Source organism: Arabidopsis lyrata, assembly GCF_000004255.2.
Source record: "Arabidopsis lyrata subsp. lyrata unplaced genomic scaffold ARALYscaffold_3, whole genome shotgun sequence".
NCBI classification, from domain to species: domain Eukaryota; kingdom Viridiplantae; phylum Streptophyta; class Magnoliopsida; order Brassicales; family Brassicaceae; genus Arabidopsis; species Arabidopsis lyrata.
In genome coordinates this window covers 11,255,713-11,281,470 of record NW_003302553.1, presented here as the reverse complement: position 1 = coordinate 11,281,470, position 25,758 = coordinate 11,255,713, and the positions used below count along the sequence as shown (strand labels likewise).

At 34.1% G+C, this 25,758-nt stretch overlaps 1 protein-coding gene and 1 pseudogene across 1 annotated transcript; one reads left to right on the top strand and one right to left on the bottom strand.

Moving 5' to 3' along the window:
• The first annotated feature begins 13,999 nt into the window (after positions 1-13,999).
• LOC9319543 (9-cis-epoxycarotenoid dioxygenase NCED6, chloroplastic) lies at positions 14,000-16,036 on the top strand. Its single transcript, XM_002885564.2, has one exon. The coding sequence runs from the start codon at positions 14,070-14,072 to the stop codon at positions 15,801-15,803; it is 1,734 nt and encodes a 577-aa protein (XP_002885610.1). The 5' UTR covers positions 14,000-14,069; the 3' UTR covers positions 15,804-16,036.
• A 5,122-nt stretch (positions 16,037-21,158) lies between these two features.
• LOC9319541 lies at positions 21,159-25,250 on the bottom strand (annotated as a pseudogene).
• Between the last annotated feature and the right edge of the window lie 508 nt (positions 25,251-25,758).

The window sequence follows — 25,758 nt, the reverse complement described above, 5'->3', positions numbered from 1 at the left end:
TACACATCTCCTCCAGGTGAGAATTTGCCCCCTAATGCTGTGTGGATATTACACAAATCTTTATATGGTTTTAAGCAGGCCTCAAGATAGTGAAATAAAAAGTTCTCTGATGTGTTGCTGAAAGATGGGTTCATTCAATCTGAATCCGAACATACACTGTTTGTCAATCATGTCAACAACACTTTCATTGCTTTGTATGTTGATGACATTTTAACTGCTAGCAACAGTGATGATGCTGTTTCAAATTTAAAATCACTCTTGGATGTAGCTTTTAAGCTGAAAGATCTTGGTCTAGTAAAGTATTTTCTTGGTCTTGAAATTGCGAGAAACAAGACTGGCATCTCTGTGTCTCAGCGTAAATATACTCTGGATTTGTTGGAACATGTTGGGTTACTTGGCAACAAACCAGTGGCTACACCAATGGATTCTACCATTCAGCTGACAACAGAGAGTGGGGATCTCTTACATGATGTTATAGTCTATAGAGCCCTCATTGGAAAGTTATTATATTTGACAATCACAAGAGCAGATATTACTTGTGCTGTTCATAAATTGAGTCAGTTTTTGGCACAACCATGAACTCTACATTTTGAAGCTACTCATCGTATTGTCAAGTACTTGAAAGGTGACCCAGGACGTGGCTTGTTCTACTTTGCTCATTCTGAGCTGCGGCTGCAGGCCTTTTCAGATTCTAATTGGGGCACTTGTCAAGGTACCAGACGCTCAACAATATATTAGGGATAATATTATCCCACATTGGAAAGGACAAGGGATCTTGACTAGTATATAAGATATATGGGCCACTCCACTCATTGCCAATTGGTTTGAGTTCGAAGCCCATATTCTAATATGGTATCAGAGCCCGATCCATACATGTCTAATCCAATCCACCATCGGCCTGGCCCAATAGTTGGCCCGCCAATCCATGCCCGAGCATACCGAGATCAATGGCTAGAGCCATCATCTCGAGGGGGCGTATTAGGAATAATATTATCCCACATTGGAAAGGACAAGGGATCTTGACTAGTATATAAGATATATGGGTCACTCCACTCATTGCCAATTGGTTTTGAGTTGGAAGCCCATATTCTAATAAAATAGGCTATTGTGTTTTTCTTGGAGATTCATTAATCTCTTGGAAATCCAGGAAACAACAAATTGCCTCTCGGAGCAGTGCTGAAGCAGAATACAGGGCCTTAGCAGACACAAGTTGTGAACTTATCTGGCTTGCTCAGTTACTGAAAGATTTTCACATCAAAGTTTCAGGTCCTGCTAATCTCTATTGTGACAGTACTGCAACAATTCACATTGCCTCAAATTCAGTATTTTCACGAAAGAACGAAACATATAGAAATTGATTGTCACATTGTTCGTGATCGCCTGAGAGCAGGTTTCTTGAAACTCTTTCATGTCACCACAGACACTCAGTTGACTGACTTATTCACAAAAGCTCTTCCTCCCAAGACTTTCAAGTTGTTGATGTCTAAATATGCTTTCTCAAGTCTATTTCTATTAACCAAGTCTATCACAAAGTAAACATAATTTCTATTATGATGTTCAAAACATTGTATTGACTAAATTCTACTATGAAGTACCACAAGATAGTGAAAATAACTCCATATTTTTGGACCATTGGACTAACCAGGATTCAGTATACTATGTAAGTGTTATCCATTCAAATCATATATTTGCGTGTTAATAGGGTTATAAAATTTAACCTAGTTGTATAGCACATAAAAGAATTTAAATGACTAATCGGTTCACAATTGATCAGGACTGCATCATTGTTAGGCAATGCCCAAAGCTAGAAAAAGAATGGGTTTTAGTTATTGTCGTACAGTTATGAAAAAAAATCTTTAGTCAATAAACAAAGTTTAAATAATTTGATCTAGCTCATTTGATAAATTAGAAAAAAAGGTATGAGCTTTATACAAATTGGACACCTAGCACATATAAAAAACTAGATCTAACTAAACGGTAAATGCCTCAATGTTAGGCGAAGCCCAAAGTTAGAAAAATAATGGGCTCTAGTTATTGTCATGGATTTATGAAAAGAATCATTAGTCAATAGTACTAAATAAATTAAATAATTTGAGCCCATTAGATAAATTTAAAAAAAAAAAAATACAAATGCACTCCTAACACATACACAAAACTAGGTCTAGCTGGTCAGTAAATTCACATATCGTTATTGAAGAATCTTCGAAAAGAAACAAGATGTTGAAGCTATTCTTTAACTGATTGAAAGAGAAAAGATTATCGAAAGTGGTCTCAAAACACCAAGAAAAATCCAAATACGAAAAAATCTTTCATGTTACCTTTTTTGGACTAAAATTAAAGTATGTATTTTGAAGAAAAAACAACTCTTTGTTACTCCATGGGGAAACATGTTATGTAGCATATATTTGCACAAAATGCAGTAGTCGAGATGGAGTAATTAGTATTGTAAGATTTAGGGTCATGTTAAAAAGAGATTGAATTTGGAGAAGTTTCAAGGAAGTAGATCATCACATGTTAAGAAGTAGCTCACCACTAATAAGATCACTATCTACAGTCTCTACTACTCCATCGACAATTCGTCTAATGCTAAACATTGATATTAACGAGAAACTCACCTTTATAGTAAAAAAATCCATATAAATTCTACAATTTGTTAACAAATTAGTTGATTCAGCAATCAGCCACTATAGTACATAGATACATTTTAAAGAAAGCAAAAGAAAAAACTAAATGTCCATCACGAGTACATAAATATCGCGTGTTCACTACGCCAACATAAAGTTTGTACAAGAGATTTTTCAACACCTTTAAGTAACTTTACCAACTTGGGAGCAAAATTCGCCTATTTCTCTTAGCTTGATCACATATTGACCAAGTCCATTAAATCTGTCACAAAGTGAACACAATATTTATTATGATATTCAAAATATTGTATTGACTAAATAAGACTATGAAGCTCCACAAGAGAATGCAAATATCTCTATAATTCTGGACCATTGGACAAACCAGGATTATACTATTTAAGTGTTATCTATCAAATAATTTATTTACGTGTTAGGTTTAGAAAAATATAACCTAATTATATAGTACGTTAAGAATTTAAATGATTAATCGGTTTATAATTGATCAAGCATGCATCAATGTTAGGCAAGACCCAAATGGGCTTTAATTATTATCACGGATTTTTGAAAAAAAAATCTAATCAATATAAAAGAATTGTTATAATACATCATATTGGACTTATAACCGGACCCAATAAACCCATCAGGGTTATTCATTATATACTCTAAAACCCTAGGTTTATATGCCTATATATATGTATCATTATTCATGGAATGGAATAAGATAACAATAAGTTTCACAACACGTTATCAGCACGAGTTTGCTCTTAACAACCCTAATCCTAAAAATCGCGGTACTGTTCATCGCCGACACTGTTCATCGCCGACACTGTTCATCGCCGACACTGTTCATCGCCGACACTGTTCATCGCGGCACTGTTCATCGCGGCACTGATTCATCGCGACACTGTTCATCGCGACACTGTTCATCGCGTTACTGTTCATCGTGGTACTGTTTGCGGTTCGTTGCAGCAGCGTGAGTTACCGAGGTCTTTAGCTCCCGGTTCTAGTCCATACAATCCCATAAGGTGAAAGATGTCAAACATTCAGAAAGTCGAGTTCGAGGCCCTCAAGGTCTCCGGTGAAAACTATCTCGAATGGGCCCTGGACACCAGGATTTTCCTCAACTCAAAGGGACTGGGTGCGTGTATCCAAGCGGATAACAAAGCCTCTGATAAAGACCGGTCCCAGGCGATATTTCATATCCGCCATCATTTGGCCGCGAGCCTCAAACAACAATATCTCACTCTTGAGAACCCACTCGAACTTTGGGTGGCCCTGAAAAAAACGGTATGATCACCAGAAAACGGTGCTCTTGCCACAAGCCAAGTTTGACTGGAAGGAACTCCGGTTCCAAGATTACAAATCTGTGGATGACTACAACTCCGAACTCTTTCGGATAGTTTCAATCATGAAACTATGTGGTGAAGAGGTGTCTGATAATGATCTCCTCGAGAAAACATTATCCACCTTCCATACCCAAAATATTGTGCTTCAGCAACAATATCGTGCAATGAAACATACATTGTACGAAGATTTGTTATCCTGTTTGCTCTTGGCCGAGAAAAACAATGACCTGTTAATGAGGAACAGTGCCCAGAGGCCCCCGGGATCGGCTCCAGTACCAGATTCCCGCAAAGAATCCTACAATGTCCAGCGAGACAGATCCTCAGATCGTGGCCATGGACATGGGAATGGACGTGGGAATGGACGTGGAAAGCGTGGACGCGGAAACGGACATGGCAACCGACATAACCTCGGTTATGGTTCCGGTAAGGGCCGTGGTATCTCTAAACCAAACCGCCCTGCCCACCCAACCAATCAGTCTGCCTGCACCAGTTGCGGAATGTTCAATCACTGGACAAAGAACTGTCGTATTCCCAAGTTTCATTGCGATTTTTATCAGAAACATGGGAAAGCACCTGCTGAAGCTAACATGGCCCAGCAAGTTGATGCTAACGACACCACCATCGAGCCGACCGATCCCATGGACTACGAGATCTCAGATCTCCTCGATTGATTCTATCATCTGAACATGTGTTGTTATCAAACGGCACACATCTGGACATTCCAGATGCATTATACTCACCCAACTCAAAAAGAAACCTTTTAAGTTTTAAAGATATCAGACTTAATGGTTTCCACATAGAAACCCAGGGTGAAGGGAATAAAGAATCCCTACTGATCACTAAGATCACACTTGGCCATAACAAGTCCTCGAGACTATACCCGCTTTATCTACTGGCCTTTACTATGCCAAGGTCAGTATGATTGAGGCTAATAATGCTCTCAAAGCCCGGTTCCAAGACTACACTATTTGGCACGACCGGCTTGGTCATCCCGGTACAACCATGATGCGGAAATTAATCCAAAGTTCTCAAGGACACACCCTTCGAGAAAACCGAGTCTTCCCTCAGCACCTCATGTGCACAGCTTGCTCCCAAGGGATGTTGATCACTCGGCCTTCACCAGTAAAAGTGTCCAAAGAGACATTGCATTTTCTGGAAAGAATCCAAGGAGATATCTGTGGTCCCATTCACCCACCTTCTGGGACATTCCGGTACTTCATGGTACTAATAGATGCTTCGACCCGTTGGTCGTATGTATGCCTGTTGTCTTCTCGGAACCAAGCTTTTGCTAGGTTGTTGGCTCAAATCATCAGATTACGAGCCCACTTTCCAGACTTCCCACTAAAGACTATACGTCTTGATAATGCTGGTGAATTCACTTCCCAAGCGTTTAATGATTACTGTATGGCCATGGGGGTGACCGTTGAACATCCTGTGGCACATGTCCATACTCAGAATGGACTTGCTGAATCATTCATTAAACGAATCCAATGGATTGCTCGACCATTACTCATGAGGTCGAAACTCCCGGTCTCAGCTTGGGGACATGCAGTATTACATGCTGCTGAACTAATACGCATCCGACCATCTAGTGAGCATAGATATTCCCCATCCCAATTATTACAGGGTCATGAGCCAGACATCTCCCATCTCAAAACATTTGGGTGCTCAGTCTATGTACCCATTGCTCCACCACATAGAACCAAAATGGGACCTCAAAGGAGGATGGGAATATATGTTGGTTTTGATTCTCCCACCATCATCAAATATCTTGAGCCGACCACTGGAGACCTATTTAAGGCCAGATATGCGGATTGCCAATTTGATGAATCGCTATATCCAACATTGGGTGGAGAGAAACACAAGCTGGTCAAAGAGCTATCATGGAATCAAACATCCTTAAATTGGCAAGATCCTCGGACTCTAGAATGTGATTCGGAGATCCAAAAGATTATACACTATCAAAAGCTAGCTAATCAATTGCCAGATTCCTTTGCTGACCCGAACAAAGTAACCAAATCGTACATACCAGCTTGTAATGCACCAGTACGAATCACTGTTCCAACGGGACAAGTTCAAGTTGCTACAGAGTCTGCATCACGAAATAAACGTGGCAGACCTCTAGGTTCCAAAGACAAGAATCCACGGAAATCAAAGAAAGGTGCAATAGTTGAAACCGGGATTCCCAATATAACAGACATAGCGCGCGCTGAGACTCACTCTAATGAACCACCAGAGGAGGTTCGGGACGCCGAATCTCTAGGTTCTGACGAGATCGATAACGATGAGATCTCTATCAATTACAACATGTCTGGAACCCAATGGAACAGAAAAGAAGTCGACTTAAATGCACTCTTTGCATACAAAGTAGCACTTGATATTGCGAACACGCAAGAGGATCTAGAACCCACGTCTATCACAGAGTGCACTCATAGAACAGACTGGCTAAAATGGAAAGAAGCCATAAACGTGGAGTTAAAGAGTCTCAAACTCAGGAATGTGTTTGGTCCGATCATCCGGACACCATTCAATGTCAAACCAGTGGGCCATAAATGGGTCTTTGTGCGTAAAAGAAACGAACTCGGTGAAGTCGTTCGTTATAAAGCACGGCTTGTAGCACAAGGATTCTCACAGAGACCCGGAATCGATTATGAGGAGACTTATTCTCCGGTGGTGGATGCAACTACTTTTCGATTCCTCATAAGTCTGGCCATAAGAGAAAATCTAGATTTGCGGTTAATGGATGTTGTCACCGCATATCTCTATGGGCCCCTCGACAATGAAATATACATGAGATTACCAGATGGCATAGAGCTTAAAGATAAGCATGCATCTCGAGATCAATACTGCATCAGGCTGAACAAATCCTTGTATGGACTGAAACAAAGTGGACGTATGTGGTATAACCGGTTAAGCGAATATCTCATCAGAGAAGGCTACAAAAACGATCCCATCAGTCCATGCATTTTCATCAAGAAATACTCAAACAAAGGATTTGTAATCATAGCAGTTTACGTGGATGACCTAAACATCCTCGGAACATCTGGTGAAATCTCCCAAACAGTCGACTGCTTGAAAGCAGAATTCGAAATGAAAGACCTAGGTAAAACTAAATTCTGTTTGGGTTTACAACTTGAGTACGTTAAAGGAGGAATCCTTGTGCATCAAGCGGCTTACATTGAAAAAGTACTCAAGCGATTCAATATGGACCAGGCCCACCCATTGAACAGCCCAATGGTTGTCCGGAGCCTAGGATTGGACAGTGATCCATTTGGTCCCAAGAAGGACGATGAAGAAATTCTCGGTCGAGAAAAGCCATACCTCAGTGCTGTAGGAGCGTTAATGTACTTGGCTAGTCACACTAGACCAGACATTTGTTTTGCCGTGAACCTCCTAGCTCGCTTCAGCTCATGTCCAACTCAGAGGCACTGGAATGGTATCAAACACCTCCTAAGATACCTTCAAGGTACTAAAGACTTAGGACTGTTTTACACTAACCACAACAAGGATGGACTAGTTGGTTTTGCTGATGCAGGTTATCAATCAGATCCGCACAATGCCAAGTCTCAAACTGGTTATGTGTTCACTCATGGAGGAACAGCTATCTCTTGGAGATCGATAAAGCAGACGATCACTACCACTTCATCAAACCATGCAGAACTTTTGGCCATTCACGAAGCCAGCAGAGAATGTGTTTGGCTACGATCCATGACTCAGCACATCCGATCAGATTGTGGTATGAAAGAAGATAAGGAGCCCACGGTTATGTTTGAAGACAACGCGGCTTGCATTGCTCAACTCAAGGAAGGTTATATCAAAGGAGATCGGACGAAGCACATCCTACCGAAATTCTTCTCAACCTCGGATTGGCAGAAGGATGGTACGATCAGCGTTCAACAGGTCCGATCATGCGATAACTCCGCCGACCTTTTCACCAAATCATTGCCCGCTTCAACACTCCGGAAGCTCATCCAACAAATAGGAATGCGTAGACTTAGAGATCTACGGTGATGCTCTAATCAGGGGGAGTAATGCGTGTTGTACTCTTTTTCCTTCACCATGGTTTTTCCCACTGGGTTTTCCTGGTAAGGTTTTAATGAGGCAACATTCCCCAGCGTATTATCGAGATCCCGATTGACCATCAGGTCCGGTTACTCCGTCCAAGGGGGAGTGTTATAATACATCATATTGGACTTATAACCGGGTCCAATAAGCCCATCAGGGTTATTCATTATGTACTCTAAAACCCTAGGTTTATATGCCTATATATATGTATCATTATTCATGGAATGGAATAAGATAACAATAAGTTTCACAACAAGAATTAAATAATCTGAACCCATTTGATAAAAAATTTTTATAAAACAAGTGTGTAGATTTTTGTACAAATGGACTTCTAGCACATACACAGATTAGATCTAACTGATCGGTAAATGCTTCAATATTAGAAAAAGCCCAAAGCTTTAAAAAAATGGGCTCTAGTTATTGTTTTGGATTTATAAAAAAAATCATTAGTCAATATAAATGAAATTGTTGTGAAACTTATTGTTATCTTATTCCATTCCATGAATAATGATACATATATATAGGCATATAAATCTAGGATTTTAGAGTACATAATGAATAACCCTGATGGGCTTATTGGGCCCGGTTATAAGTCCAATATGATGTATTATAACAGGAATTAAATAATTTGAGTCCATTTGATAAAAAAATTATACTCTTAACACATAGACAAAACTAGGTCTAATTGGTACTTCGATGTTAGGCAAAGTCCAAAACTAGAAAAAAAAATGGGTTTTATATCGTGAATTTATTAATTAAGAGAATATTTAGGAGGGGAACGTCTTTGATAAACTAAACCTAAAAAAGCAAATATATGGGTTTTACACAGATATACTCCTAGTCTTAGTACATACACAAAACTAGGTCTAACTGGTTAAGAAAATAGCATATCATTATTGAAGAGTTTTCTTAACATAAACGAGATGTTGAAGCTATTCTTCAACTGATTGAAAGTGAAAAGATTATCCGGAAGGATCTCAAAACACCATCAAAACTTCAAATACCGAAAAACTTTCATTTTATCTTTTTTGGATTAAAAGTATATGTTTTGAAGAGAAGAAAAAAACTCTCTGTTGCTACATGAGGGAACATGTTATAAATCATATGTTTTCACAAAATTTAGTAGTCCAGATGGAGTAATTTGTACTGTGAGATTTAGAAAAGAGATTGAATTTGAAAAAGTTCAAAGGGAACTAGCTCCTCCACATGTTAATACTAAGTAGCACTACCAACAATAATCTTCAATATTACATCGACAATTCGTTAAATCTACTAAATATTGATATTAACGGTTATAAAGTAAATAGTTAACTGATTTGTGAGTAATTACGTATTCATATTTGACAAATTTATTATTTCAATCTTTTTTAATAAATGCACTAAAGCAAATCTGTAAGATAACCCGCAAAACTCCAGTTAGGGATGGGCATTTCGGTTCAACTTCGGACCGGATTCGGTTTGGGTTTAGTTCGATTCGGTTTATTTAGGTTTTGTAAAATTCTAACCATCAACCGAAGTTAGTCTAGTTTAGTTTGTGTTTGGGTCAATTTATGTTCGGTTCGGTTTGGTTTTAGTTCGATTCGTTTTAGTTTAGTTTAAAAAACTCAATTAATATAACAAAACAAAATTCTTTAGTTTATTGTCGTTTCAACTTTGAACATTGAACTTAATAATAGTTAAAATAATTAAGCAACAAATTCAAGTTGTAAATTTAAATTGAATAATTTACCATGAAAAGAATAATTTAAATAAACAATTACATATTTAGTTATTTATAATATCATTAATCTAATTAACACATTAGATTATTGGTTTGGTACGGTTTTAAACCGAACTGAACCAATTCATTTGGGATGAGAAAAAACATACCCAAATAGTTTGAATCTTGGGTTTAGTTTGGATCGGTTCGATTCGGTTCAGTTAAAATGCTTACCTAAACTCCAGTTCTCTATCTTATTGGGAAAGTGAGTGAGTAAAATTTTATCCACGTTGATTACATAAATTTGTTCTTTTTTGTATTGGAGTTAGATAATTCGTCTCGTTTATATTCTTTATAAACACATGAAGAAGTGTGATCGACCATTAATCTCACGTACGTATTGTTTCCCAAAGAGACTACAAGATCGACACGTGAAATCGGTGGTGTTTAAATATATATTTTAAATTTTCATGAATCTCATAAGCCCAAGTGTTTGTCACTAGTTAAGCGGTCGAAGAGGCTATACACGTCTCATCGTACCACGTGAAGTGCATATCAAAGTCTCGTGATACAACGTTATAAAATCCGAAAAAGATGATATCATCATATCTAAGTAGAGGATTAATTTGTCGCCATCTTTGTCTCTACTCTCAAGATGTTATAAACTCTATGACAGTGATTTTGTTTGGTTTCATTAACTATTTGGTCGTGGACTCGTAGTATGTGAATTTGTTGCAAATGGGCTTTTAGGTTGCATCATATGAAGTTTGATGACCCTATATATATTGAACCTGGACTCAACAAAGACAAAGATAAGGCGGTTTAGTAGCAAAGTTGGTGTTGGTATTGATCACTCACCTAGCTACCTTGGATTTTGGCTTATCTTTCTCCAGTTTTATAAAAAATTATAGTGGATTTACAATTTATGGCTTATCTATTAGCAATAGAATTAGTATTTTACTTTTTTTTTTTGTTTCAGAAATTTATTTATATTTATATAACGAAAAACACACATATCGATTAAACAGACAATCCGAAAGATAAAACTAGAATAACATGATTTCTCCGGAATTTTAGCCCTAGAAAAAGGAAACTAAACATAAAACCAAAACTAATAAATTGACTAATACCCGGACTGGATTGAAAGCCAAAACTGAGACATAAAACTAAGGAAAAATCCGATACCAAACATCAGCGACGCATGCAAGATTTCAAGCTCCTAAAGATCTAAAGAAAAAACAACAAATCGAAGAGATCAAAAGAAAGCCAACACAACGAAACAAATTTCTAGTGACAGAATACTACCTCACAAATCAAATGTTAGAAATGGTATTTTACGTTGAATAGAAATTTTAATAAAACCCAAAAAAAAATTAAGTCGAACATCACTAGTTCTTTTGAAATACTCGTTCATTCTTCATTCATTTTATATTTGAAGCATCCTTTCGTCTCACGGAATCTGTTTTATCTTTCTCTTCTCAGCTCTCATAATCCATATTAGACCGTGGATAAATTCTCTACTCATTCTAAAATATATCTGCTATGCTTATTTTGCGATTTTTGTTTTTCATACAATTGCTTAATTTGTCAAGTTTATGACTTAAATGTTGGAAAATCACACTTTCATGTCATCTCAAGATTTTTTAAGTGTATCATTGTACACCTTCGCTATCCAGAGATAGGCCCGACTCTTCTCAACTCAGTTCTTTATTAATAGATGTCTCTTACATTATCTAATTATTTATATACATCGGATGACCCAAAAAAAAACAACTGAAATAGGTAGAAAAAAATAAAACCCATCTCAATACTTAATTAATACGAATACATAAACATGAAAATATCTATAAAATCAATAAATGTGGTTTACAAATAGTATTGTATTAAATGGACAGTTTCTTTATCATCTAATTACACCTCGAATGATTTAAGACTGCATAGTTATGTTGCAGCAGGTTATTCCTCTTGGCTTTTTGGTGTTTTTGTAGATTTTCCTTTGTTTGATTTTCTGGTGCTGATTGCTGGTTAGCTTTTTGGTAAAGCTCATTCTTTTGTATAGATCTTTCTTTCGTTGAAACGGTCTTATGGTAGCTTTTAGTGGTTCGGTTGTATCACTTGCAGGTTGAGAGTGATTCTTTTTGTATAACCAGTTGTAATCTTGCCCATTTATATAAAATCAGATGTTCAAAAAAAAAAATTACACCTCGAATGATCCAAAAACCTATTTGAATTAGTGAACAAAAATGAAAATTATATCAATACTTAATACGAATATAATAAAATGAAAATATCTATAAATTTTATAGTTGTGGTTTTAAAATAGCATTGTATTGATTGGAAATATTTCCTTATTCCGAGAGCCAGATTCATGACAAATATGTAAAAGAGAAAGATCAAAGATAAGAGTTTAGAATGGCCACTAGCATTAGAGTAATTGGCTTGCTCCAAAATTTGTTTAGGATACCACCACCTTCGACTTCCAATATCCGCAATGTTGCATTTTGTCATTATTTAATGCTGTAAAACAAAACAAAACTGTGAATCAAATTAAATCATACCAAATTTTTCTGATTGAGCGGTGTCTGATAACCAATCCAATCCGGCTAGCTCAAGAAACTTGGCCCCTAAGCGATCCTAACAAACGGTCCACTACCATCTCCCCAGTGTATTCCACTAGCAATTTCACATTATTCATGACACATTTAATCACAATAATTGATTAGCAGCTTTTGAGTCCAAAATTTAGATGTATTATCCTTACTAGTAATAACGTGAAAGTTTTATCACACACCACATGAATTTTACAGTAGAGTTAAAACACACACACCTACCAAGTCATACCAGTTATAGTACGAATATAAAAAAGTCTTTCCACATAATCTTCCTTCTTTATCTTTGACAAAATCTCATTTACCAACAGTTACCAAAAGAGAACAAAGGAAAAAAAAAACTATTCTCATTCACTATGCACATGATCACTGTTCCTTTTTCATATCATCATATGTATCTAAATTTCATAGCCAATATATGCCCAAACATTGTCTCCGAATATCATCAGAAAACAAGAAAAAGAAAAGAACATTGTCTCCAAATTAACTATATATATTTACATCAGCAGACCCTATAACCTAGGTTTGCTATTATAGATAAACTACAAAATTATATGCTATGTTGCCATGGAGACCCTGTAATGAATAGTTTTCATTAATTTTTATACTCTGTTTCATAAAAAATGTTATTTTAGAGTTTGATTTTTGTTTCACCAAGAGTGTCATTCTACATTTTTAATGTGACTTTTACACAAAATTTTCTGATTTACCCTTAACTTAAAGCTATTTTTTATTGAATTTAAATCATTAATCACTTATTAAATAGGGGTATATATGTATAATTCAATGTTTTCTTAATTTGTGTGAAATGTGTCAAAATGACATTTTTGGTGAAACAGAGGGAGTATTAAACATGCGTATCTAATTTTGTAGCTAATAATTTTTTTTTACTAATATGGAGTATATGTATATTAAACACATGTGTCATTGGCAATAAAACACACATTATGTGTCTAATAAATTAAATTATAAAATGGAAAAAATAATTATAGTTCATCAAATATTGACACTTTCTTTGGATTCACTTTCAAACAGAAAATTTTCAAAAGTTTGACTTCATAAAAAAAAAAAAAACCTTCACATTATAGCAGACCCTATAATATGGTAATCAAACAAATATTACAGTTTTTCTAATTTTAATTACTACTTTTGAGAGATTTTATACCTTAGAGTTCACTCTCAAACACAAATTTTCCACCGTTGAAACAAAACATGAATTTTTGTGAACCAATCAAACCGTTGAATTAAAAGAGAAAATCTACAAAAATCTCCACATTATAACATACCTTATAATCTGGATTTTCTGCTATATATGTATCTAATAAAATAAACTGTAAAATGCAAAAAATATTAAAATAATATCCTATACGTATTTTACTAGTTTTGAAAGATTCCACCCCTTTTTGAGGCTCACTTTCAAACAAAAAATCTCTACCGTTAAAACAAAAAATAAATAACAGTAAAACAATCAGAATCGTTGAATTAAAAAGAAAAAATCTACAAAATACTCCACATTAAAGTAGAGACCATATATTGTAGATTTGCTATTAAATATGGTAATTTGACAAATGTCAAGACCCCGTTACATTTTTCGATAATCTATAAATCAACCGCTAGCTTTTACCCTCTTGTTGAGGGCAAACACCAAAAACTTATAAAACGTTAGAAAACTTCTTTAGTCCTTTATGTTCATGTTTTATGCATAGGTCGCTCACAAGTCACCACCATGCAACACTCTTTTCGTTCTGATCTTCTTCCGACGAAGACTTCTCCTCATTCTCATTTGCTTCCACAAACCAAAAATGCAAATATTTCTCGACGAATTCTCATTAACCCTTTCAAGATACCAACACTTCCTGATCTCATTTCTCCGGTTACGTCGCCGGTTAAGCTCAAACCAACGTACCCGAACTTAAACCCTCTTCAGAAGCTAGCGGCTACGATGCTTGACAAGATTGAGTCCTCTATCGTTACACCTATGGAGCAGAATCGCCCGCTTCCTAAACCGACTGATCCGGCGATACAACTGTCCGGTAACTTCGCTCCGGTTCATGAATGTCCGGTTCAGACCGGTTTAGAAATCCTTGGTCAGATTCCTTCTTGTCTAAAAGGAGTTTACATCCGTAACGGTGCTAACCCTAAGTTTCCGCCGTTAGCCGGACATCATTTATTTGACGGTGACGGAATGATTCACGCCGTTAGTATCGGTTCTGATAACCAGGTTAGTTACAGCTGCCGGTACACTAAAACAAACCGGCTTATTCAAGAAACCGAGCTTGGACGATCGGTTTTTCCTAAACCAATCGGCGAGCTTCACGGCCATTCCGGTCTAGCTCGGCTCGCTCTCTTCTCGGCTCGAGCTGGGATCGGTCTCGTTGACGGGACACGTGGCATGGGCGTAGCTAACGCCGGCGTGGTTTACTTTAACGGGAGGTTATTGGCCATGTCAGAAGATGATCTTCCTTACCAAGTGAAGATCGACGGTCAAGGAGATCTTGAGACGATCGGACGGTTCGGATTCGATGATCAGATTGACTGTTCAGTGATAGCGCATCCTAAGGTGGACGCTACCACAGGAGATCTCCATACTCTGAGCTACAACGTTTTGAAGAAACCTCATCTCAGGTATCTTAAATTCGACACGTGCGGGAAAAAGACACGTGACGTGGAGATCACGCTCCCTGAACCAACGATGATTCATGATTTCGCGATAACCGAGAATTTCGTCGTTATACCGGATCAACAAATGGTATTCAAATTATCCGAAATGATTCGGGGCGGGTCACCGGTTATCTACGTTAAAGAGAAAATGTCGAGATTTGGAGTTTTGTCGAAGCAGGATCCGACCGGGTCCGGTATAAATTGGGTTGATGTACCGGATTGTTTCTGTTTCCATTTATGGAATGCGTGGGAAGAGCGAACCGAAGATGGAGATCTGGTTATCGTCGTAATCGGGTCGTGTATGAGCCCGCCCGATACGATCTTTAGTGAATCAGGAGAACCGACCCGGATTGAATTAAGCGAAATCCGGTTAAACATGCGAACAAAAGAATCGAACCGGAAGGTTATCGTAACCGGGATGAATTTAGAAGCTGGTCATATAAACCCGAGTTTCGTGGGCCTAAAAAACCGGTTCGTTTACATAGCAATAGCCGATCCCTGGCCCAAATGCAGTGGCATTGCGAAGGTAGATATAGAAAACGGCACCGTTTCACAGTTTAATTACGGACCAGGCCGGTTCGGTGGGGAACCGTACTTTGTACCGGAGGGAGAAGGAGAAGAAGACAAAGGTTATGTGATGGGGTTTGTGAGAGACGAAGAGAAAGACGAGTCGGAGTTTGTGGTGGTCGACGCGAAGGATATGAAGCAAGTCGCGGCGGTGCGCCTGCCGGAGAGGGTACCTTACGGTTTCCATGGAACGTTCGTGAGCGAGAATCAGTTAAAGGAACAAGTTTTCTGACTTAGGAGTGTATATTCATAATTATGCTATCTCCTCTCTTTAGGTTTAAGTTTTAATTGGTTAATCCGTTAGTGTGTTGATAGTTTTGGGTATAAGAAAGGAGTTATTACTTCTTCTTTATCCTAATTATTATTTATGGTATGATTCTCTAGTTATACATAAGATGTGTATATAACAAATCTCTTACCGTTTTAGGTTTATCCTAACGTGAAAAAAAGCTTGAAGTATAGGTATACTATCACTCTCATATGTTTCATTTCAAAGGTAACTTTTTTTTATATATTACATCCAAATGGATTTATTTATATATACTTTGGTTATATAGTTACATTTGACACGCCAAGGACTCTGTAACAAGTTTGGAATTATTGGTTAATAGTCAATTAGAAGCGAGCCAAAACTCAATGTCCCACCACGTGATCCAAAAGCAAAGCATTGATGTTTTAATTCCACTAGTTTAGTTGTGAATTTGTAAATATTAGCATTAAGGTTTAAGTGGTCCATTTTCATCTAAAGTTTAACTATTTATGTAGAATAAGCATATAAATTATATAATGTGCAGCCAATAGAACTTGTCACGAGAGCGATGAATGATAACCTTTGGTTACTAAGTGACTATAAAATCCATAAACCATGTGCCATTAGTTTTGTTTGTAATGGAATTTTAGTACAGTGCAGTAACAGAAGTATCAGTGAAAGGTTGTTCAGTCATCCGCATAATTTTCAATAATAATATATCCATAATTGGATCATTGGAATCTGACTAAGAAAATCATTGTACAACAAATAATTGTTTTTTTTTGGGAGGAGCTACAAATATTTCCTACAACAGGTCTATAGGTGTCGATAGAACTGATCGATATAACTAACTAAATCTATTTCATTTTTATATTATTAGGAGAAAACATATGTTTTCTGATAAAGGACAAGACGGATGTTAAAAGAGAATATTGTCAAAAATAAATCTTTTTTTGATTAAAGAAAAATTAAATCCAATGTTATGTTTACATGTTATATTCATTAATATTTATTTATTTATTTAATAATATGTCGTATTGATTTATTTCTCACATACGCCACAAGAAACCATAAGTATGTAGAGGTTGCAAATCGTCAACGTTTGTAAGTCCGATAAGTTAGTCAATAAGAGAGAAATTGAAGAAATATCGTGTTGACAGAATTATAAGACTGACAACAAAATGTAATATATCAACTTCATGAGTCAAATGAGACAAGTAGACAATGACGGAATCCTCACAAAGACAATAAAGCTGCCAAAAATTATGTTATATCATGAAAGCTTAAATCAGCAGGTGCAAGGTTAAAGTATTCTTGAGCTCTACAACTCTGTAATAAAAGGAGAGATTGAAGTTATATTAGTGTTGTTACTGGTTATTAGACTCAAGAGAGATGATCAAGAAGTAGTGAACAAATCTGATACAACCTCATGTATAGCCATAGATGCAATGAACCAGTCTGATACAACCACATGTACAAACAAAGATGCAGTGATTTATGAGTCAGGGATTCTGAGATAGCCAAGACAAACGTATGTGAAGTCACGTGGAAAAAGTGGAACCTTTGGAGTCTTATTGATCCAAGAAGTGAGAGCTCAACCATATCATGCTTCTAACTCATAAGAACAAGTCTTCAAGAAAAACAGAGTATCAGCTGAGTAAACGTAAGGTAACAGAGCAGAAAACAAAAAGACGATGTGTAACGCAGCAGAGGTAGTAAAGGCTCAGATTGCATCAATCAATGGAGCGGCTATGTTAGTACAGAGACATAGCCGCGTAAGAGTTAAAGCATGCTTCAAGTTGACATGTATGTATCGTGGTGCAGTGTAGCTGTGCGATAGAACAGAGGCTTGAGTCAAGTTGACAATAGAGCACAAGCTATTACCCAAAAGATAAAAGTAAGAGCTTGTGGAATCTAGAGTTTTGGAGAAATCCAAGAGGTATAAAAGAAAGAGATGGTTAAAAAAAAGGTTACACACCTAGAGCATCAATATCTAAAATTGAGAGAAGCACACATGTTGTGATGTTGTGTGTAGTGTTGTCCCACTAGACAAATAGATAGATTTGTTAGTGGTTTTTGTGTTGGGAAACCACAGTCGTCGAAAAAAAATCAATGGTGGTTTCTTTGATTCATCTAGATAAGATCATGGTAGGCACAAGTGTGTGATAGATATCATTGGCAAATATTATTTTTACATTCTTATTCTAGTGAATGATTATGAACTTGGTTCCAGATATATAACTTATCCGAACCACGTTAACAAATCTCTTTTTTCCTTTTTGTCTATGCTCTCATTTCTCGCTACAGATATCTATCTTACAAGGTTATAGATCTAGCACGCATCTATACTAGTATTTTTGCAACACTTTGGTGACGGGTGGGTAAAAATGCTTCCGGATATATCGGATACCCGACCCGTTTTTAAAATTCCTTCACAAAAAATTTGTTGGGTCGGATTATATTTAACCCAACTTATACACCGGATATTCCATATTTAATAATTTAGATATTTAGAAGATTTGATTAAGATTTATAATTATGATTCTCTTATATATCATCTTTGTTTGATTTGTTTTTAACTATTTTGAATTATCATATAATACATAAAGTAAAAAAAAATCAATTTTTTTCTTCATATACTGTGATTCGAAATTTTAAAAACAGACATATATTATCCAATTGACGAAAATGTGTGTTCAACGTTCAACATCGATTAAATATTTAGACAATGATTCAGAATCATATCATAAATAAGAACATTAATAAAATAAATGAGTTTTTTGGCCAGACGGGTTTGGCGGGAAGGGTTTGGCGGGACGAGTTTTTGAATCAACAATAATAAAAATATTAAAATATCATTAATCCGCCGCTTCAATACGGATTAAATCCTTTTTTTTAATACCACAAATATTAGATATATTAAATCAGTCTCATTTAGAAAAGATTGTATAAAACCAAAAATTATCCCGTCGTATAATGTCCCGTGGTCTTAGAGGGTGATATGATTTGTAAACTTTTATAATAAATAATCAATTAATTTTAAAATAAAAACAAATCACGGGACGGGTTAAGAAATTACGGAACAGGTTATATTTTGGAAAGGATTTATATGGCAGTTTAATACGGGTTAAATCCTCAGTTTATTAATAATTGTCTCGTGGACTCGTGGTATACCGTTACTTAATAACAATTATAAACTATAATATAAATAAATATGTTATAAGGAGATACAATTTACAAAATATTTTTATACTAACTTAAAAATTAAATCATCCCGCGGTACACCGCGGGTTAAAATCTAGTCTCATTATAATAATATATTCTTAAAAATATTAATGCAAAAATATGGTTTCTCACAAAACAGTTCTAAGTAAAAATATATGATAAATTGCGTACACTTCTTAAAATTTTAAAACCATTTGTCATTTCTATCTTTTTAAGTTTTTATTCTTTTTCGACATGTTTAGATTTATAACTTTTTGGTAGAAGTCGTCCACCAATTTTTAATTCGGATAAGTGGGAAACTGATTTTGGATTTAGCTTAATCGATGAACAATAAGGATAATGTGATGTTATTATATTATAGATTTTCCATTTTAGGACTTGCTATTGATTATTTACCCACCAAAAACTTTTTGTGTGTTTTGTAAGTTTTAAAATATCTACTAAACAGCAAAAGAAAAAAACAAAAGAAGAACATAGAGAAAAAGCTTAATCTCAATATATGATACATAAGCATAACATCATCCCCAAGAAAAGATCCAATAATTTATCAACAAATGTTCTAACTTGTAATAAAATATGTGATAGTCCCGGACCAACATCGATTATTCCTCGACTCGAAAACTTAAACTGTACCGACAAAAAATATAGATAATTATACTTAACTCTCCGTTGCAAATAAATAGCGGACCAATATGACTTCTAACGAAACAAAACATCTATTGGTTGTGGGTTTTGGATCAACTAGTCTATTAATCCATAATCTATCTTCTTTCTAAGAAAATAAATAAACGAAGAGTTATGGAAAATTTTGTGGTCGAAAATATCTGGAACATCAAAAATGTTATATGTTAGTGCAATATCTATATCGGTTTTGTAGATGGAAAATCTATATCAGATTTATATAAAGATATATCGCAGAACAACAACTTCGTGGCGTTTCGAGTAGCAGATTTTTATTCTTGACTTCTTGCTTGTTCAAGTCATGCCGTGCTTCTTAAGGCATATAGAGAATTTGTATATCTCATATTAACGCTCTATCATATACAAGAAGCAAGCAATATAGTCACCACTAAAGGATCAATAACATTGTTTGAAGACAATGTTGCATGTGTCACACATTTCAAAAAACATTATGTCAAGAGTGATATGACAAGACATGTTCCCCAAGATTCCTCTGCTACATTCAAGACCCCAAGAAGAATCAGGAGTTGATTTCCAGTATATTCGCTCAAGAAACAATGTAGCAGATTTACTTACAAAGGCGCTTCCAGGAAAGACATATGATGATAAGTGTGGCTACACTCCTTTCCTTTATCATGGTTTTTATCCTACTGGGCTTTTCCATGACAAAGTTTTTAATGAAGCAACAAATATCACGCCAAAGATAGAAATTAAAGTGAAGTTCTGTCCTTCTTCCAAAATCTTTGTCATATATTGACGTAGATCAGAAGAAACGAAGAGAATGATTGAGAAACATCATTTACGAAAACTATGCAGAGATAAGATTCGTCTATTCCAAGAGGAGATTGCATCACTGCACTCTTTTCCTTATCATGATTTTTATCTTATACGGTTTTTCTAAGATAAAGTTTTTAATGAAGCAGTACGCAATACGCTAATGGTAATAGATATTCAAGAGAGTTTGTTACAAATGTGGTGATTATCCATCACATTACTTCTCTGTTAACAAACTAAATACTTATCCAAAATATATGATTATCCAAAATGGATAATTATTCACCTCTTTCTAATATTGTATTAGTTGCTTGGGTCTCAAGTTATCTATCTATTAATACATGTAAACGGAGACAGGAAGATGTATAAGTGTAGAGAAGTGAAATTAATAAGAGAGTAGTTACTTTTCCTCTAACTCACGTCCACTCTCCCTCTATCTCATTATGTGTCTCTTTTCTTTTTAAAAAGATATATATATATATATATATATATATATATATATATATATATCTATATATATATATAGATGTATATATATATATAATATATATGTTATTTTTCCATTATTTTATAACAGTATTATATTTATTCAATCATTCTCATGGTTACATTTATTTGATAAAATATATAGATAACAATAACTTTTTTTTTCTTCTCTTAAGGACCATCTTCCCATTTAAAACAGAACGGCAAATATCCCTTTTCACGAACAATACGACAAATATGGTTTTTACCATATTTTCCTACTTACCATATACATTATTTACAAACTGGAAATGTCCTAATGGACTATCATCTCTTGATACTTTACAAATATTAAAATTATGAGATCCGCTTTTATACCAAGTAAAATGACAACGAAATTTCGTAATTTTCCAAAAGTTAACATGAAATCTGAAATCCCATGTATCATTCCATGGAATATGGATCATCCCAAAATCATCCTCACTAGATCTGCAATGTACATTCAAGATTTGTCTATTTTTTACTTTGTTGCGGATTACAACATATTTTTCGGCTAAAGGTAACAAGCCGTCGCCGCCCAAAGTTGGTGCTTCTGCTAGAGCATTTGACAAATCTAATGCAAACACAAGAAGAATAAGAATAGAAGAGATCATAAACAACAATATAAAATGAGATTTATTAGTGAAAACTATGGTTAGGTAAATTATGTAGGAGTGGTTAGATAGAACTTATAAGTGCCCTATCTATATATACATTTTTGGATGACTTTTAACAAATAAATCCTGGAGTTGGAATGTATTTACAAAGAATGCCATTGTCATTTATTATTTACTTTTACAAAATTTAAATAAAAGATATGAACCAAACAATATCTTGCCTAATTTGTTTTTAAAAATCTCTACACAATCTTTCCATATATCTTCAAAAAACTTTTATAGCAAATATTTATATTAACATTTTGCATAGTAATAAAAATACTAATTTATAATAATCAAAATATTCACATAGAAAAATTATATACACATACAAGAAAAAAACTATATATGTCATCATTTAAGCCGTTGCTTTATTTAAATAAAATAAAAACACAAAAACCTGAAATCATATATTTTATATGATAAATTTAAAATATATATTAGTAATATAAATTTAAAATCATTCAAAGAACGGTATACCACGGGTGAGATCCTAAAATTATTGGATTTTATTACAATAATAATTTATTTTCTTGGATTTTATAACACTAATAATTTAGCTAATGGGATAATATAGACGGGTTTATATGGAATGACGGGTTTGGGTCGATATTAATAACGGTATATTAAGGATGAAATCCTAAAATTAACAATCAAAATACAATTATACAATCTTAAACACAAAACAAAAGAAACAATATTAACAAAACAAATACAACTTAAAATTTTTAGTTATTAAAAAACCGACCCACGGTATACTTCGGAGTCAAATATTCAAAATTTTAAAATCCACCATACATCGTTACTTAAAAAAAATGTATGTTTTCGTATCTATACTTTAAAAATTGAAACCTAAACAATAGTAATCATACACTAGATAATACATAGATAGATATCTACATTTAAAAATACAAATTAATATGATATATCTTCAGTTAAACTTTAAAAAATAACATTATATTTTTTAAAAAAATATAGCCACGCGGTGTACCGCGGGTTAAATTCTAGTTTATAGATATAAGTAAATGTCAATATATTTAAGAGAGAAGGTGACTAACCACTGAATGCATGTATATATCTAGTCTATGTTAGTATTCAAAGATGTAAGTTAATGTATAAAATTTTCTTGTATTTCCCTTGGAGTTATAAATTTATTAGTTTTGAAATAAGACTTATATATACTTTTGGTAAGATGTATAATTCGAAGTATGTCTTATATATTATGATTTACAATATTTTGGAAATAAGTTTATCATTTTGACTGTAACAAATTTTTAATTGATATATCATATATGGGATCAGTTGCGAATCCAAAAATTATATATTTTTATATACTATAGTAAGTTTTAATAAATTTTATTAAAATAATTCATATTTGTATGAAGATCTGCATTAAAAAAAAAAGAAAAAAAAAAAACCAAAGTATTTAATAACCAAAGTAAAAGAGAAATCCTGCTTTGATAAGCATCAGTGCATCACCTTAAGCATATGCCTCGCTTAGGCTTCCCAGCGTGCCTCAAATTTATCATCAAGAAGTATACTTACTTACTTATACATCCATATATTATATAACATTGAACACACACATGAGAACTCTAGATTTTATGTTATTAACTAAGCAATAGAGCAACAAGTAATCTAGGAGCAGATAATATCAATGGGCTTCTCCATCTATGAAACTAAACACTAACAATCTATGAATAGATCACACTTCCAATGAACAAATAAACTATAAATTAAAATGCAACATCATGACCACCTTAGATAGAACAATTAAAAACTATAGAACACAAACTTTCCCACTGAATTTATTCATCACCTTGCACTCAGAGAACAAAAAAAACAGAGATTTAGATTCTAGATTAGTTATATTTTGGAAAAATCATTGCCAGCTACACGAACTATATGCCAACACATCACCACACATGCAGACTATTTTAATGTTTCGCTAACTACACGAACTATTGGTATTACATACGGACATCCCCGAACTATCATCGGTTATGTGTGCAACACCATAACCATCATTTCCAAATAATATAAATGTCTTGTTAACTACACGAAGTATTTCTTTTTTTTGTCAACTACACGAAGTATTTTCATCAAATTTTTTTTAAAACTAATAAGTTAAATAAAACTATAATATATCAATGTAAATTATATATGTACATTATAACTATTCTAACTTTAAAATTTTAATGTAATAAAGACTAAACTAGTTCCATAAAAAATATATGTGTTCATTAAAAATTTGTTAATTAACTTAAACCTATAATGAACATGTATAATTTAATTAAGTGACACTTTTAAAAATTTAGTTAAATTAATTTCATATAAAACTTATGTGTGCATTAAAAATTAGTTAATTAATTTAACTTAAAATTTTAAGGGATACTGCATATGTAGAATTTAAACTTTAAAAGTTATAATGCATATATATAATTAACAATAGTGTATTATTTACTTTTAGTTATTTTTTCATTTTGTAATTTAGTTTTAAAAAAATGATGGAAATATTTCGTATAGTTAACAATACATTTATATTATCAGGAAATGATGGTTGTGGTATATATAATTTACATTGATATATTATATAGTTTTATTTAACTTATAGTGATGTATAATTTAACTAAGTGACTATTTTAAATTTTTAACAATTTCATATCATAAATATTAAATTATTTAAATTAATTTAACTTAAAAGTATAATGCATTAAAAGTTATAATATATATATATATATATAATTTATAATAATGTAATATTTACTTTTTAGTTATTTTTTATTTTTTAATTACTTTTAAAAAAAAATTGATGGAAAATACTTCGTGTAGTTGACAAAAACAAGAAATATTTTGTGTAGTTAACAAGACATTTATATTATCTGAAAATGATGGTTATAGTGTTGCACACATAACCGATGATAGTTCGGGGATGTCCGTATATAATACCAATAGTTCGTGTAGTTAGCGAGACATTAAATTAGTCTGCATATGTGGTGATGTGTTGGCGTATAATTCGTGTAGCTGGCAATGATTTTTCCTTATATTTTTAAAGAAACAATTCATATCATAAATGTTCACTTTGTTTCCGGAGTTTTATATTCATCCGAACCTCTTTCCATCCTTGGACTTCTTGGCTTTCTCAATTTTGTGGCATTCTAAGGTATGACAAAAACAAAACAAAAAAACAAAAAAGCAAGCAATCACGAATCAATTTTTTTTTTCTTCTTTGGTTTCTATCTCTCCAAAAAGAAATGAATAGTCTCAAAGTAATAATATACGGATGATCTCAACATTACCTAAGCAGCGCAACCAGAAAATCACACCAACGCATGCCTTAAGAACACAAATAGATTATCATTCACTTCCGTCGGGATGACAACTTTCACTCCTAAAAAAACATGAAAACTAATGTTTCTAGCGTCTACGAACGTCTCAAATCTCTCATTCTCTAATTCCTAGCAAATAATTTATTACCTTCTTTACCAAGCCGCGATGTACGGAAATCACGAGCTGTAAAAGGGAAAGTGGATCTCCCAACGCGGCTGCGGTAACACTGCACAACGACCAATCTCAGAATCGGCGTCATGATCGGATATTATGGTTTCGCTATGATAATTTCTTTTAAGGGAAAAAATTATGGTCCTTTAAATAATATATAGTTAGTTGAGTTCTATGGTCTGGGCCTTTTTATCCGCCTACACTATTAGCCCATAACCCCTATTTGTCTTCGGGTTACCCAGTTATTATAGTTGGGTCACATACATGACACGACACATATTTTTCTAATCTCACAATTTGTTTTACGACTATTTCGATTTTCAGTTGATTCAAACAACCTCAACCAAATTAATAAACTTACAGTTAATATTAAAGCTGCTCTGTTTTCTTGGATTAAATGGACTTTCATACACACACAAAAAAATTCAAAATTAAAAATTCAAAAAAAAATAAAAATGATATGGTTTTCACTACAAGAAATATGGGTATTGATAGCAGAAATTCATAGCGCAAATTTCGTAAATGCTATAGTAGTTATTGTTCCGGATTAGAGACTATATAATAGCATTCTATAAACGCTAATTCTAAAATTACAC